The sequence below is a fragment of the Lagenorhynchus albirostris genome, chromosome 1 (assembly GCF_949774975.1).
Source record: "Lagenorhynchus albirostris chromosome 1, mLagAlb1.1, whole genome shotgun sequence".
Lineage (NCBI taxonomy): Eukaryota > Metazoa > Chordata > Mammalia > Artiodactyla > Delphinidae > Lagenorhynchus > Lagenorhynchus albirostris.
In genome coordinates, this window is record NC_083095.1 from 168380315 (window position 1) to 168395970 (window position 15656).

General features: G+C 45.1%; 1 protein-coding gene across 1 annotated transcript in view; it reads right to left on the minus strand.

Annotated features, from left to right (window-relative positions):
• The window catches only part of SFMBT2 (Scm like with four mbt domains 2), a 208357-nt gene that overhangs the window by 30998 nt on the left and 161703 nt on the right, over positions 1-15656 (minus strand). The window contains exons 12-15 of the mRNA XM_060159924.1: positions 13823-13936; positions 10908-10950; positions 9074-9144; positions 6325-6464 (exon numbers count right to left, since the gene is read on the minus strand). Coding sequence (XP_060015907.1) covers positions 6325-6464; positions 9074-9144; positions 10908-10950; positions 13823-13936 — 368 coding nt within the window. The remainder of the gene's footprint in view (positions 1-6324; positions 6465-9073; positions 9145-10907; positions 10951-13822; positions 13937-15656) is intronic.

Genomic DNA, 15656 nt, shown 5'->3' on the forward strand with positions numbered 1-15656 from the left:
ACATTATGTATGTGCTATAGTTTATACCACCCACAGGCTTGGTACACTGTTCTCAATGGGTTCATGTTCAGCATAAGTTTAAAACAACAGCAACAAGAACACCGGAGAATACTGTCCAGAGGTACGTCTGCATCTCTGATTTTGTTGACTGACTTAACTGGATGTCACTTAGGCAAGACTCTTCCTCTTTCCAGTATAACCTGAAATGCCTAAGTCCTCCCCCGTGAGGCTCTGCAGCGGGGACTGTCAACTCACCTGGGGGGCACATCTCCTGCTCACCTTGACTCCCCAGCTTCGAGCACAGCGTCCACCAGCACACGCTTATGACTCAGGAATTGCTTAGGAACCGACTAAATGGATGAATGGGATGGACGGATGGATGATGTTTCATTCTCTGCTGGCTTCCCAGAGCTGGAGTGTATCTGATGTGACCATGCACAGTAATAGCTGCTGAGTGTCAGATAACAGAATGAAAGACCCTGGGAAGGTGCGGATGGACAAAAAACAATACGCATACACCCAGCAGTCCCCACACCACTGACCTCTGCACTTTCTGAGGCTAAAGAGCTATTCAGACCACAGAAGCAGATTGAGGGAGAGAAAAATCTTACTCAATAAAGGTGAACGTGCCTGGCTCCTTTGTGCCCTGGTGGCAACCCGATTAGTTACCCCAAACTCTGGCATCATCAAACCAGTACTCAGGGCTCTTAGTGATTTCTGCAGTCACTGTTTGCAAAGTTACACTAATCACAACCTACTCTCTTAAAAACCTAAGAAGGCTCAATGGGTCACGTCTAAACCTTTGCACCCCTGGACCAGATTGTGATGAAGAGTACCAAAGTGACTCTTTTAGGTACACTAGATATAGATAGATGGATAACGATTAATAGATAGAAAGATGAAAGATGATGGAGAGATGAATGGATGAATATGATATATAGAGATAAATGATAGAAAGATAGATATAGACAGATGGTGGATGGATGGGTAGGTGGGTAGGTGGGTGGAGTGAGGGGAGGATAGTGTAGGGTGGATGCGTGCATATGTGTGTCTCTGTATTTTACGAATCAGGAACAACTTTCCCCTTTGGTGGAGCTGAAGCTGTGTCTAGCCTCACTTATTTTATCTAATCCATCTAGCCCATCGTATTCAGACTGGTCCCTCGGTGTCAGGGTGAATCAGAGGTCCCAAGCCTGGCGATCTCCACTAAGTGGGGCAGACAGTTGTGCTAGAGGGAAAGAAGCAACCAGGGAGGCTCATGGATCCAGAGAGTTTCCTGAGTGTCCAGGACTCATGCTGCTTTCTCCTAAGTTCCACATCAGAAAGAAAAGGCAATAAAAATCCAGTGCCATGTTTTTGCTTTTCCACAGAAAAGGCACAACCTGTCGATTTTCCCTCTATAAACGTTCATTTCTTAAACGGCTGAAACCCTGCTGCCCAAAGGCAGCAAGTGAAACACAGGTCACCCCTGCTGCTGAGGAGCAATTCTGTTAACACCTGTAGCTTCACGCATCGGAAGGTGATGTGGAAAATGGGAAAAAGGACTCCTATCGACTCCCCACCGAAAATGATACATTTCTCTTTTTTGCTAAAAACAGAGGTTACACACCGCAAATAATTTAAACCAAATAATGTTTAAGAAAAACCCTGGGCTCCCCCCAAATCTCTGTAAGGCACGTGGGATTTTATCCTGGCAGGCTGCCTTCAAACCTATGGCCTTCAGAGTTGCTATGAAAACAGATTCCCATTCTTCCTGAGTGGGCGTTTTCAGAGCCATTTCTGCCAGTAGGACCCGGTCGGTGTTCTCCCATCTCATTGTGTGTCTGCATTAGAAGCTGAACTTTCCATCGCAGTACACATGGACAGGAGTGAATACATCAGATGCCCTCCACCACCTTTTCCTCCTGTGCTCACCAGCTCTCTCTCTCTCTCACACATCGACACAGGCACACAACGCCTGCCTTACTGCCCTGTAGACAAAGTCAATACCGCAGACCTGACCACTCACGAGCTTGCATAGAAAGCATGAAGCAGAAGTTCTTTGAATGCCTCTGCGAATGGACGACAAGACTCCATCCCACGATGCTGATGATCTCAGAGGTGTGGGACGCTTGGGATGCAAAACCTCCCAAGTTCACCGAGGGCCCCCGGGGACCTGCAGTTTATTTGACTTGGGGAGACCCTGGCGTTACTGGGGCAGGAGTGCATGGGAAAGTACTGGGGATAGAAAAGGACAGTCCTGGCTGGCGACGACCATCCTGATCTTGCGAGTTTCATTTATGACAAACACCATCACTTCCTGTCTGTCGTCACAGGGCCCACTCTCCCTGTGACTGCACCCGGGGGTCCCACAAAACGCCCCGGGGACCTGAGGGGCTGTGGATGGGCTCGACCTGCCCCCTCCCCTCCAGGCTACTCGCTGGGAGCCCCTTGTTCGAGGTGACTGGACCTGACTGGGCTCCTGATCTTAGAGGTTGCCTGCGCCCCCTCCACCGCCCTCCTTCTGGAATCGAGGTCCCTACGTCCTCAACCCTACTCAAGCTCAGGACGCTCACTGCCCAGAAAGTGAACAGGCGTTCATCCTCCCGTTTGCCAGAAACTTCCTCCCCTCTGGTCCACCGCCCTCTCAGCACTCAGGACCCCTCAGGACCCCTCTCCAAAGGCCGGCTCCACACCCATGCCCACAGACCTCGTGTATTTCTCCAAGAACCAGACAGAGGGAAAACGGCCATCACTCCACATCTTCCAAAGACAGAAAAACGTTTAACTACTAACACCCCTGATGGCCTGAAGAAGCGAACGTGCTCTGTCTTTGCTCTAATGCCCTCATTCTCTGTAAGTGAAATGCAATTGGAAACCATGCCCAGGTCCTGGGCTGAAGCAGGAGTATTAGCATGAACAGTGGCTTGGTGGGACTTACATTTTTCTTGCACTCACGGAACTGAAGTGCTTGCTTGCTTTCTTTCCTGCTTCATGCATTTTCTGAACATCAGCAAAAAACTAGTTCCTGTCATCAGAAAACTGCTCCGGCCTAGCTTTTTTTTTTTTTTTTTGGTTGCGGAGCACAGGCTCCGGACACGCAGGTTCCGCGGCCATGGCTCACGGGCCCAGCCGCTCGCGCATGAACACACACTGAGTTCTGCACTGCCTGACCGTTCTCTCTTCTTGGTGCCATTTCTCACCATGCTACTCACTGGGTCAGCCTCTGATGTCCCAGTTCCTTTGAGGTTTGCTGCCTTTACTCCCTCGGGCTGGGAAATCAGCTAACAAATTTAAGTCAACTTCTATCCATCGACTAAACTTTATTTTTTGAGCTCCTACTCGCCATAGAGCCCTTGAATAGAACTGTTGAGGGTGTTCAGCTGCAGCAGAGGTTATTTCCAGGTAGGGAAGGTTAAGGAAGGCCCAGTGAGATCTTCCCAAGAGTCAGCTCAGCAAGCTCGATGCCCAGAGGCCCTTCTTACTGCCAGGGCCGATGCCTCGGAGAGTGGAGGCTGCTGGAACACTACCCCTAGACAAGTGAGCGCTTACTGTGCATTTAAGTCGGCACAGACCACAGGTCCCGCAGATGGTAGATTTGGTCTAAGAAGAAACCAAGCCCAGGTTACATGTAGGGATATCTGTCACTGTATAAAATACAGCCCCTAGACCTAATGGACTCTCTTGAGTTCCCCCAGTGCTTTCAGCCCTTGAGGGCAACCTTGCCATGGCCGTATCACCTGCCTGAATTTGTGCCTGGTTTTGTTGCCAGTGATCAGAATGGGACAGGGAAGCTCACAAAAACCTGGTGAATGGATGCGCTTGTGTAAAGTCCCCACAAGACCGTTTCACACCCACGTCCCAGTGGTTCCAGTGAGGTCCTTGGCCACCTGCGGACCCTGTTAACAGACACAGTGGCCTTAGGGTCAGTCTCTCTTTGGGGCTTGGCTAGTTTACTACATAATATTTTTAGAATTCAGCAGTAGTTAGCCCTGATCAATCCTCTGATAGGTCCCAGCAATCAAGTTTAAAAGCTAGGCCAGAGGGACCTCCCTGGTGGCGCAGTGGTTGAGAGTCCGCCTGCCGATGCAGGGGACGCGGGTTTGTGCCCCGATCCGGGTAGATCCCACATGCCGCGGAGCGGCTGGGCCTGTGAGCCATGGCCGCTGAGCCTGCGCGTCCGGAGCCTGTGCTCCACAACGGGAGAAGCCACAACAGTGAGAGGTCTGCATACCGCAAAAAAAAACCAAAAACAAAAAGAAGTGACCCTACATGGGATAGGGAGAGTGGGAGGGAAGGAGACGCAAGAGGGAAGAGATATGGGGACATATGTATACATGTAACTGATTCACGTTGTTATAAAGCAGAAACTAACACACCATTGTAAAGCAATTATACTCCAATAAAGATGTTTAAAAAAAAAAAAAGAAAAAAGAAGTGACCCTCATTTATGTGGGGTTTTCGTGTTCTTTACAAAGGACGATGTCTCTGGGCTCACCCTGCAGGGGAGGGTTCCTCGTCGCCTGCCTACCCTGTAAACAGTCAGATGGAAAGAATAACTATTATGGGCCAAGCTGGGGCTGTGCACCATGTCTCGGCTGCTGGCTGGAGCTCACTCCCCAGCATCCCCGATGGCCTTCGAGAGGGGCTGCCCCACCCCCTCCTCGGCCACCATCTCCCTTTAACTTCTCATCAATGGGATCCATTCGCCACTCAGGCCGGGCGCCCGCCTTGCACTGTTTGATTTCAGAACGTAAAGCATGAAGGTGACAGATCTCAAGAAAAGCAAGTCTAAATAAGGACACAGGCAAAGCGCCCAGGACGGGGTCCTGGCCCGCAGGAGACTCTGGATTCGAATCTCTGCACTTTCCACGCCTGTCCCTACGGTCCTCGTATTCAAGGCGCTGCAAGCGTTCCTTCCTGTTTTCCTTCCCGTGATCCCACCAATGCTCCAGGCTTCCCGGATGCTTTTCCGTCCCCTGGAGCTGGCTGCCCCCTTCCCCCACCCCACAGGCCGTGCAGGAAGTCCCCGAGATCTCCAAACCCCTGAGCCCACCCTGAAGATGCTACTGGCTTGTCCGTCCCTCCCACGACTGAGAGCTCAGGACGGGCAGGAAGCACCTGCTATGCCTCTTCTACGTCAAATTCGCCTGAGCAAATAACAACAGCAGTAGCCTGGTCCCTTTCTTACAGGGTTGCTCCTCAACTGTAACCCCAATTTTTTCTCTAAGACAGATTTTTTTCTGAAATATGAGAAAGTCTTTAACTGCAAATACTGTTGATGGCCTGAAAAGGTAAATGCATTCTGGCTTTGCTGCAATGATCTCATCCTCTTTGGGCGAAATGAAATGTGAAATCTCACAGGGGCTCTCGCAAGGCGGGAACTGCATGGGCGCGGTGTCACCTGGAGGCTCCAGTCACCCACAGCTTCAGCCCCATATCCCTCAGGATGCCAGGGAAGCCGTTCCCAGGCAGACCCTCTCCTCCATCCTGCCTCCTGCTGAGGCAGAAGGCCAGCCAGATTTCTCATTTTCTCTTTTCAAAACATAACATACTCTTTTATACCAGTGAATTTTACACCTATACGTAAGGACCAATGCTATCCTCCAGCCACACGTGACCACCCTGAACTCCACCGGTGCAGCCCTATCTGCGCTGTGCACTCAAGGCGCCGTCGCTTTGCCTCCTTCAGATCAAGTGTCACATCCAGAGATCCGTCACATCCCCCCCTGCGCCCAGACCACACGCTCTGGTCTCCACCGAGCCTTCACCCGACTGTACGTCTCACTTAGAATTATGTCATCTCCCCAAGAAGACCATGAAACCCAAATGGGCAGAGGGCAGGGGGTGTTCATTTCTTGACCTGGTACTTGATGCCGTGCCTGGCTCCCAGAAGTTGCCGAACACACATCTGTTCAACGGATAAATGGACGGATAAATGGATAACTGGATCGTTGTGTCCAGGGAATTAAAACACGCTCATCATGGTATAGTTTGATGTTTCGGGGGTGCTTTTTTGTCACAAAAAACAGGAATGTACCTACACAAAGGCTCAAAATAGGCCATCTTTTTAAACAAAAAAGCGATGATTCACAAAAGACTTTACTCAAATGTAGAGCAGGGAAGGCACATCCCTCCCACTAGACAGGGAGCGTTTCCGGGGCAGGAACGCCATTTCTATCTTTGTACCACCAGCCTCCAGCTCGCAGGATTGAGAGGAAAGAGGTGCATGTCATGGTACATGTTGCCTGAATGGACTCAAATTCCTATGACCCCCTTCTTCAGGGACTGTGCCCACGTGGCCACCACCCCGTGAAAAACCAGTCCCCCGTAGCTGTGCTTTACCTCTTTAAGGACCAGCACACATTTGCCTGGTCCCACCGACTGAGGCAGCTCTGCGATCCTCCCCTTGTTGAGGTAGGGGCCCGAGAAACACCTGTGGTTGATGAAAAGCTGAGGACAGCAGTACTTCCCGTTGACGGTACCTGCAGGGAAGAGAAACACAGCTGATGCTTTCGGACCGGAGAAACCTGCTTAACTCACTGCGCTGGCAAAACTACCCAGAAGTGCACTGTGTCTTCATATCAGAACGTTTTACTTCCACAGTAATATCTTAGGAATCCTGATTATTTCTTCTACCATATATATGAACCTTCTGTTTATTATGCAGGATTCAAAACACACACACAAAACACAGAAAATAAGACAATGACAACTAAGGTATCCTCCAACGTAGCTTAAAGAGAAAAACACCAGTTACACAGCTAAGTTCCCCTAACCTACCTCAGGAAATCCCGCACCCAAACCCCCAGAAAGAACCCACTACCCTGAAGCTGGCATTTACCATTCCCACGAGAGTCTAGAAACTTTACCACACAACATATATGTGTATCCACAAGCAATTCAGGATACTTAGGTTATTTTTAAAATATTCCATACAGGTTTTCTGCAACGTTTTGTCAGTTCAACATGAGGTTTCTGAGATCCACCCAAACGGGTAAATGAATATCCAGAAAATTCATTCACTTTTCACTTTGTGTAGTATTCCACTGCGTGACTATAACACAATTGAATTTTCTATTCTCTTACTGATGGACATTTAGCTGTTTCTAGTTTTTAAATATTACCTATGGTGCCTTAATGAACACAACTGTGAAAATCCACTCTGCTTACGGACAAGAGATTCTTCCAGGTCTACAACAAGGGGTGGAGCCGCTCAGCCACCGGGTCTGTGTACCCTCTTTTACTAGAAGCGGCCAAGCTATTCACCACAGGGACCCAAATTACACTCGAATAAGCACTGCCCAGTTCCTGTTTGTTTTTTCAACTGAAGTATAGTTGATTTACAATGTTGTGTTAGTTTCGGGTATACAACACAGTGATTCAGTCATACATATATATGTATATATCTATATTCTTTCTCAGATTCTTTTCCCTTATATGTTATTACCAAATACTGAGTAGAGTTCCCTGTGCTATACAGTAGGTGCTTGTTGGTTATCTATTTGTACATAATAGTGTGTATCTGTTACTCTTTGCCCCACACCCAGGCCAACCCTAGGTATGGTCAAGCTTCCTCATGTTGCCAGTCCATGGATGTGAAATGCGCCTCCCAGGGGCTTAACTCTGCATCTTCCTCATTAGCCTTCCTACCTATAAAGCAAGAGGGCAAGGTGCTGATCTAACTGTGTCTCAAGCTGCCATGGGGAAAACGCAGAACAACTAAATGGTGAGGTATCCCTGTCACCACGGGGATGCGTCCTGATGTCTACACACACGGACTGCGGTCACACAGCCAGCTGAGACCCATCTTCTCCTGCCACTGTTCCAAGTCAAGCTGCAGTAACAGTATGAAAACTTTCTTTCTGTATAAAAACTTGTTATTCATTTGGGATGGTGATTTGACAGTCTGGGAAGCTTTGTTCTCACAGGACTTCAACTGAGAACCAACGGGTAACGAGGGAGACGTGTTACTTTTCTGGGTATAAAACAGAAGGAGTAGGGGCTTCCCTGGTGGCACAGTGGTTGAGAGTCCGCCTGCCGATACAGGGGACACGGGTTCGTGCCCCGGTCCGGGAAGATCCCACATGCCGCGGAGCGGCTGGGCCCGTGAGCCATGGCCGCTGAGCCTGCGTGTCCGGAGCCTGTGCTCCACAACGGGAGAGGCCACAACAGTGAGAGGCCCACATACCGGAAAAAAAAAAAAAAAAAAAGGAGTAACATAACAATTACCAACTCTGAAAGATGACATGGTTCCTTTAAAACCATTCTGAAGTTTGAATTTTATACAACAGGAAAAAAAAAATGTCCATAGCTGCATTTACATGGAAATTTGGGGATAGGATTACTCTGCCCAGACCTTTAGGAAAAAACAACCTTAGTAAGTCTACTCACAAAACTGCTCTCTTTCCTACAAAGAAACCTTTGCCTAATAGGATTCTTCCACGGTATATAGGTTTTAATGCTGGAATTCAGAACAGGCTTCGTTTTGGCTAGAAAATAGAATTCTTAATCAAATATATGACTTAATGTACAAAGGTGTCTATAATCAGATTTGTGGTCAAAGGGTAATTCACGTCTGTGTTTTTAAAGGTTATTGTAAGACGCAGGACTTTATACATTAAAACACATAGACTGTTCCCAACCAGCTATTCAAACAGAGGGTTTTAGGGAACACTTCAAAAGCTCACAGGGACTTAAGGATTAACCACTAGTGTAAACATGCAAGTGCAACTGGCATAAAATGTCCAAAAAGAAATGCCTGATAACGATATTTTCAACTCCTTCTTTTTCCACATGATTATTCATGATACACAGTCCTAACCGGGCTCGTAATTTCCAAGTAACACACAGACCCTTTTCCTCAGACCAAGGGAAGCGTCTAGAGCTACTGACCAAGAAGCAGAAAAGAAGAGGCCCCAGGAATTTAGCTTAGAATTTTTTTTTAAAGAACAGGTATCTGTAAATAAGCAGCAAGAAAAAAAGCCAGTTGGCTCGAAGTTGAGTATTCTCGCGTTGACCTAAAAATATATCCATGTCTCCAGTCACAGCGACATACTGGGACGCGTCAGGGCGTCCTAAGTAGCTCGTTTACCTGTGGTGTCCAGGTGAGGGAATAAACAAAGGTCGTGAGGTATTTTCTCAACAGGCACTGTGGACGATGATCTGTGGATAAAGAAAAAACTCCCATGGGTTTCACGCTTTAGAAGAAACTGGTACCTTGCAAAGTCTTTTCATAACTTAAAGCAACTATTAGAGAAATCTAAGCTAAGAATGTGGTCAGATACGATGTGTGCATGTATAACAACAGGTAAGATCTTTGCGGGCAAGTCTTACAATAATTCCAAGAAGCCTATGGGTCTCCAGCCCCTGGAGGGGTCATCACTGATACTGAGATTCCTCTAGGTCACTGCTGGGCTTGTCGCTTGTTACAGAATTATAATAATGTCCTTAATTATATTTAGGACACGCAGAAAGTCGGCTTGCATCGACTTTAATTAAAGTCAGACTTCTCATCAATGACTTTCTGCTGACTTTTGATTTCTGGCGTTCATGCTTGTGTGGGCCACGGCCGCACTGAAAACAAAATCTCCAAAGAAAATCTAAGAAGTGATGATTCTTAAAATGTGAAGTAGGTTTATGAGTCTATGACAGAAGTCTGTGCTGTTGTTCAGTAAAAAGTTGCTGAACAAATATAAAAACTGTCACCTTAGGGGAAAAGAGGCATAGCTGGAAAACTATATAAACTCCAAGTAAACGGTAACGAGAGATCTTAGTGGGGTCATCTATGGTGCTGGTTCCCAGAGTGGGGTCCCCCAGCTGTCAGATCAGCATCACCTGGGAACCTGTTACACCTGGAGATGCTCAGGCCCCACCACAGACATCCTGAGTCAGAAATTCTGCAGACGGGGCCCAGCAACTTGTGTTTTAACGAGCTGTCTAGTGACAGATGCGAGTAAAGGGTGAAAATCATTGATCCACGGACTGCAAATTGAGGAGTCATGAATTCAAATTTGGCCTCCATGACGTGACTGTTAGTTTAGTTTTTCCTCTCTATTTCAATGTTATCCAGATAAAACTGGAGTGAGATGATTAACCTGAAACACTGTTAGAAATGTAAAAAGAATACCCAGAAAACTGTTTTTTGCATCAAATAACCATGCAGTTATTATTCAATTTCATTTTATTTAAGTTTCAATTCAGGTACATGAAAAAAAAAAAACCGCTGTTTTCAATTCCCTTTCCAACAGTCTACTAAGAAAACATAATGACTTGGTAAGGGATGTGCATCGTAGTATATTCCAGACTTTTTCCAACATATAAGAATGTTACCAACAGTGACGATTTTCCAGAAACATACAGCCGGCCTGTCCACAGGCTGTCAAACACCCTCCTTCCTCATAAAATTACAATAGAAATGTGGCGTAACCTACATTTATTCAGCAACGGAGGGCCCACACATTTTCACGTAGAATCTAATTTAATCTTCCGAAAACACCTGAGAAATGGGTATTTTATAGAGGAGGGCATTGAGATGGGGAGAAATAAAACAACCGGCTCCAGCTCACTGGGCTGGGAGCGGGCAGAGCCGAGGCCTGGACGGGCAGCTCTGTAGGGCCCCTGGGGGCATTAAGAACCATGGGCACAGATTGCCTTTACCAGCAGTGCAGGACACTGGGCATCCTTCAGGTCGGCTGAGCTGGGAGGAAAGTGAGAAGTTACGATCTGGAGAAGAAACTGCTTTAGAAGCAAGACCTGTGTCCTGCACATAATAGATGCACAATAAATAACAGGAGATACGTGTTACTGTCCCCTCTACTACTGTGCTAGGTGTTGACTAGCTCGCTAACGAAAACAGCCCTGTTTCCCATCCTCTTGAAAGACACTTCAGAGTTTACCACGGAGTTTTTGTGAAAAAACAAACTTACTGTTTTTCTGGTTGCACAACTGCAATCTTTCTCTTCTTTTGTGCTGTAAAACAGGCAAAAAGGGAAAAAAAGAAAAGCAGCTTTGATAGCTAGCTAGGAAGAAGCATTTTTTAAAATGGCTCGGTAGGTATAGAACTGTCTGTTTTAAAGTAACAATTTAAAAACTGAAAAGTTATTTCATTCAGGCCACAATTTTATCTTAATTTCTTCTAGCATAAAATAGACTTTGACTTTTCAGAAATGAACTCTAAATAGGATTTAGTACATCTAACTTTATCACTACACTGGCTACTTTATTCTAAAATGTGCTTCTAATAAAAAGAAAGAGAGCACACACATCAGACCTCCCAGGAACACAGCGGGTAAGATGGATTGGTATAAGCGTGATGACCCAGATGACTTTCTTCCCCGCAGAAAATGTGATAAGTCAAAACATTTTACCATAGCAGCGTGCTCCCAAATTAGGATTAGAGGCGTGTTTAGAAACGACAACGTTTTATCATTAAAAGGAGGGTTGGTGCCTAGCAAACGTATACGTCTGTCAAATAGTGACATAAACCAGCCAATAATCAACTTGGGGTTAAGAACATTTCCAGTTTATATTTATAACTGGTTAGAGTCACCTTCACAAAGACAGACCAGAGTTTCTGGCATATATAAATTTGGGCGTAGATAAGCCTGCATCTTCCAACATGAGCAAAAATTAATTCTGACAGAACTTCTAAAGCTGTCAGAGTTTGGCAGATTCATTTAGACTTTGCCTCTTCAAAGCAAAATGTATGTGTGAGAAATAAGACGAAAACAAAAATAAATAAGAGAAATAGTGACTCAAATTTCATCTATTCTTGATTTTATTTAGTACCCAATGCCAGTACGGGCAGACCTCAGAGATATGGTGGGTTCAGTTCCGGACCACCCCAACAGAGTCAATATCACAATAAAAGAGTCACAGGAACGTCTTTGTTTCCCAGTGAATATAAAAGTTATATTTACACTATACTGTAGTCTACTAAGTGTGTAATAGCATTATGTCTAAAAAAACAACGTACGTACCTTAATTAAAAAATACTTTATTGCTAAAAAATGCTAACTATCATCTGAGGTTCAGTGAGTCGTAGTAGTAACATCAAAGGTCACTGATCACAGATCACCACAACAAATACAATAACACAGAAAAAGTGAGAAATATTGCAAGAATTACCAAAATGCGACACAGAGACACGAAGTGAACAAATGCTGTCGGAAAAGGGGCGTCATAGCCTTGCTCGATGCAGGGTTGCCTCAAACCTTCAATTTGTAAAAAACGCAGTATCTGTGACAAGAGGTCTGCCTGTAATTACTACGAAAAAGTATGAATTCTGTGATCTCTAAAGTGAAAAATGAGTGTAGACTCACTTGCCTAACTCAGTCTTTGCTAATTAGGTTGAGATGCCTGACGTGCGTGATGTTTTGATGAGAAGCCACACACGACAGACCGGGAAGCGAAGCGCGAAACAGAAAGGAAACATCATTATGTTCATCTTAACCCTGTGGGATTTCATCCAGAAAAACTCAAAACTCAGAATGCTCGTCGCCTCCCAAATCCATGTGAAGGAAGGAGGACGAGGATCAGGGCATAGATTTCTGTCTGAGGCACAACCAGGCACAGGGGATCCGGCCCAAACCCAGAGAACCCGGGGAGAACCTGCCCAGTGGCTGTGGAGGCTGAGGGCCAAGGAACCGCGTCATTTTAAGTGAGAATAAAAGAAAAAGAAAAAGAATGCCCTTGAGACTGAAATAATTATTCTAAGCTCAAATTTTTAGAAATATTTTAAAGTGAGGGGCAGTGATGTCACTGTTATTGGATCAGATTCAGTGTGCAGTATGGGGTACAGAAGAATCCCTTAAAATCCGCCTCTGTCTATAACCTGGGCCCCCTACTTTGATTCACACGGATAGTGCCCCATCTAACTCGTAATGAATATGTAGTAGGTCTCTTAAGTGTCCTTCAGAATCTGTTGACATCAGGGAACAGGAAGCCGACTATGGGATGGAACTCCCTTTATGGCAAAGTTCTGAGCACCTACGTAAGCGGACCTTATGGTAGGATGCTACAAAGAAGTCAGCTAGCATATAAATTAATAAAGAAAACATTAGAAATATATTTCACAAAAATTAAAGCCCCTTAACTTTAAGGACTCACATTTTAAAATAATACTTCTGTTATCCATTAGGGGGGAGTAATAAATGCCGAGATGGATTAGGCTTGAAGATTTTTAAATGGTTACCATTTTCAGGAAAATGACCTACAATAGTATATGTTAAAACACACACTTGTAGGTATTTAAGTGGTGTGTGTGTGTGTGTGTGTGTGTGTGTGTGTGGGTGTGTGTGTGTGTGATGTTGTGCTGTTTAATTACTAATATTGTTTTAATTTGGCATTTTTGTGATCAGAAGATATGATGCACTTTTCAAAGTCCAGTTGAAATCTCACTGGTTTAGTTAGTGCTCAGAGTAGTTAGTGTTTATATCTATGTCAGTAAATTACTGGGACCAATTATGATTATTTTGGGGTAAACCTCATGAGGAAAAGTAGTTCTTTCTCAGATACGACCATACAAACATATGGTATTTAGCTGAAATTTTTTCTAATCAAGATCATGAATTGTACACAAAACGGGGAGGGAAGATTCCAGATCCTCTCTCTGCCTCATCACGTGACTTAGTTTGTCAACCAGGGAAATGTTTCCGAATATTCATTTCACGCGGACATTTAAAGGATAAATGAGACAAAAGTACTGGTGCTCTGTGTGAAATCAACAACCTTTTTTTGATTTTTACAATGTGGCTCCACTAACTATCTTTACCAAACTGCCTGTTTATTCACCCAAGTCCCAGATGTTACCCAGCTGGGCTCCGAGCAGAGCGATACTTACAGACTGTCTTGTGCGGTGTGGTCAGAGGGTAGGAGTTGGCTTCACACCAGCCCACGGGGAAGATGTCCATGGATTCAACGTCAACAATGAACTCTGGAGCCGGACTCTGCAGGCCTGCAAGGAGTCAAGACAGCAGGTGCAAACAGGTTTTACCAAAAAAGACACAGAAGAAGGAGGGAAAATACAGGGCACCCCTGAGATGGAGGAAGACATTCCTCTGAATGTTAAGCACAAAGCCGACAGTATCTTACAACAGATACAAATGCCTGAAATGTAAAGTAGCAGGTGTACAAGGCATTCACATGAAGTGGGGGTCTGGAAAGGAGAGCTACTTCCCCCTGAAAATGGGAGGAAGAGGAAGGAATCTGGGGACAATTGGCATCTAAGCCAGAAAGGCTAGAAGGAACAAGCGTCCTTCTTTCCTAAGAACAGCTTTGAAATTAAGGAAAGTGGTCCAGCTTGTGGGGTAGAAGCAACAAGACTTCTTCACCCAACACCAAGTAGAGGTCAACCTTCAACCAATGAAAGTTAAAGGCTCCAGTTGAAAGGAACTAGTAGGGCTCAGTAACACTAGTTATAAGTAGTGATCATCAAAGCACAATTTCCTAGGGAACGTGTTCGTTTATCCTGTGATGGAAGTCACTCATCCTGAACTCAGTTTGCAGTCTGCGTACTTTCGCCATTTCACACAAAAATCACTTATACAGGAATGTCTCTTTAGTGGGGATCTGCCTATGTATCACCTCCTGTTTCATAATCATAACGGTGCCTGTGATAAATCAGCATCGCAGCTGAGAGACTCTGAAAGAGAGAAGAGATCTGGATGGAATATGAGCGAAGGTTCCAAGGAACTCTGCTTACCGAGAGAGTAAATTTAGAACCCAGCAAACTAGTGAAAAGAAGGACTAGTTCTACACCGAATCAACAGTTCTTTAAAAACACACTTGGAGGGAAGACACTCTTGAACTAAGAATCAAAAGATAAAGAGCTCTATTAATAGAATGGCTCCCTGGCTCTGACCACTTAATCCTGCTGTGCTCTGGTTTCTTCACTGCCAATCAAGACGAAAATAACACTGGAGAAACTCCATCACACGTCACGTGATGAATTTGGAATAGCATCCCCCTCAAAACGTAACTTCCTGAAGCTCAATACCAGCAAACACAAAAGGTCCTAACCATTTTAGCTACGCTGGCTCCTAGAGTACGTTATTTGATAAAGGCAGGTACCCAGTTTAGCGCTAAAACGTTATTTTGGTGTAGACAAAGTGCCCTGAACACTCTGACAGTGGATACTTCCACATACGTATTATCATCAACATTAGTCACGCTGAACTTTTGATTTGTTCTCAGAGAAAAGTCATTACTGTGATTATCAATCCTAACTTCCTTTTCACTGAATTCTCCTATAATTTGAAGGACACATAAGCTACAAGAATACAAGGAGGTTTATAGAGATTATTTTCCAACACGGTTGACTGAAAGAAAGCATTTCTGTCTTGTATTATATGACTCAGACAATATTTAACCTATTTGCCAAAGAAATCATCAAATAAACAAGAAGACATCCAAAACAGACAAAAGGTAAAGAAACTCTCCAAGTAGCTTCAAATGTGGAAGTGACTTTTCTTGTCGAGAAGGGTGGTGGATTCTGCAGAGGGGCCAATGAAGAAGGTCACTAGGCTGTTTCCCAATTCACAAGGCACAGCCTCAGCTTCAGACTCACAAAAACACGAAGATAGAGCATATTTCTTAGCTACTCAGCAATTTTGCTAACAGGTTGAATTCATCTACTAGATACATTTGTATTTCCAGATTTCTGTTTAGGTACAAAA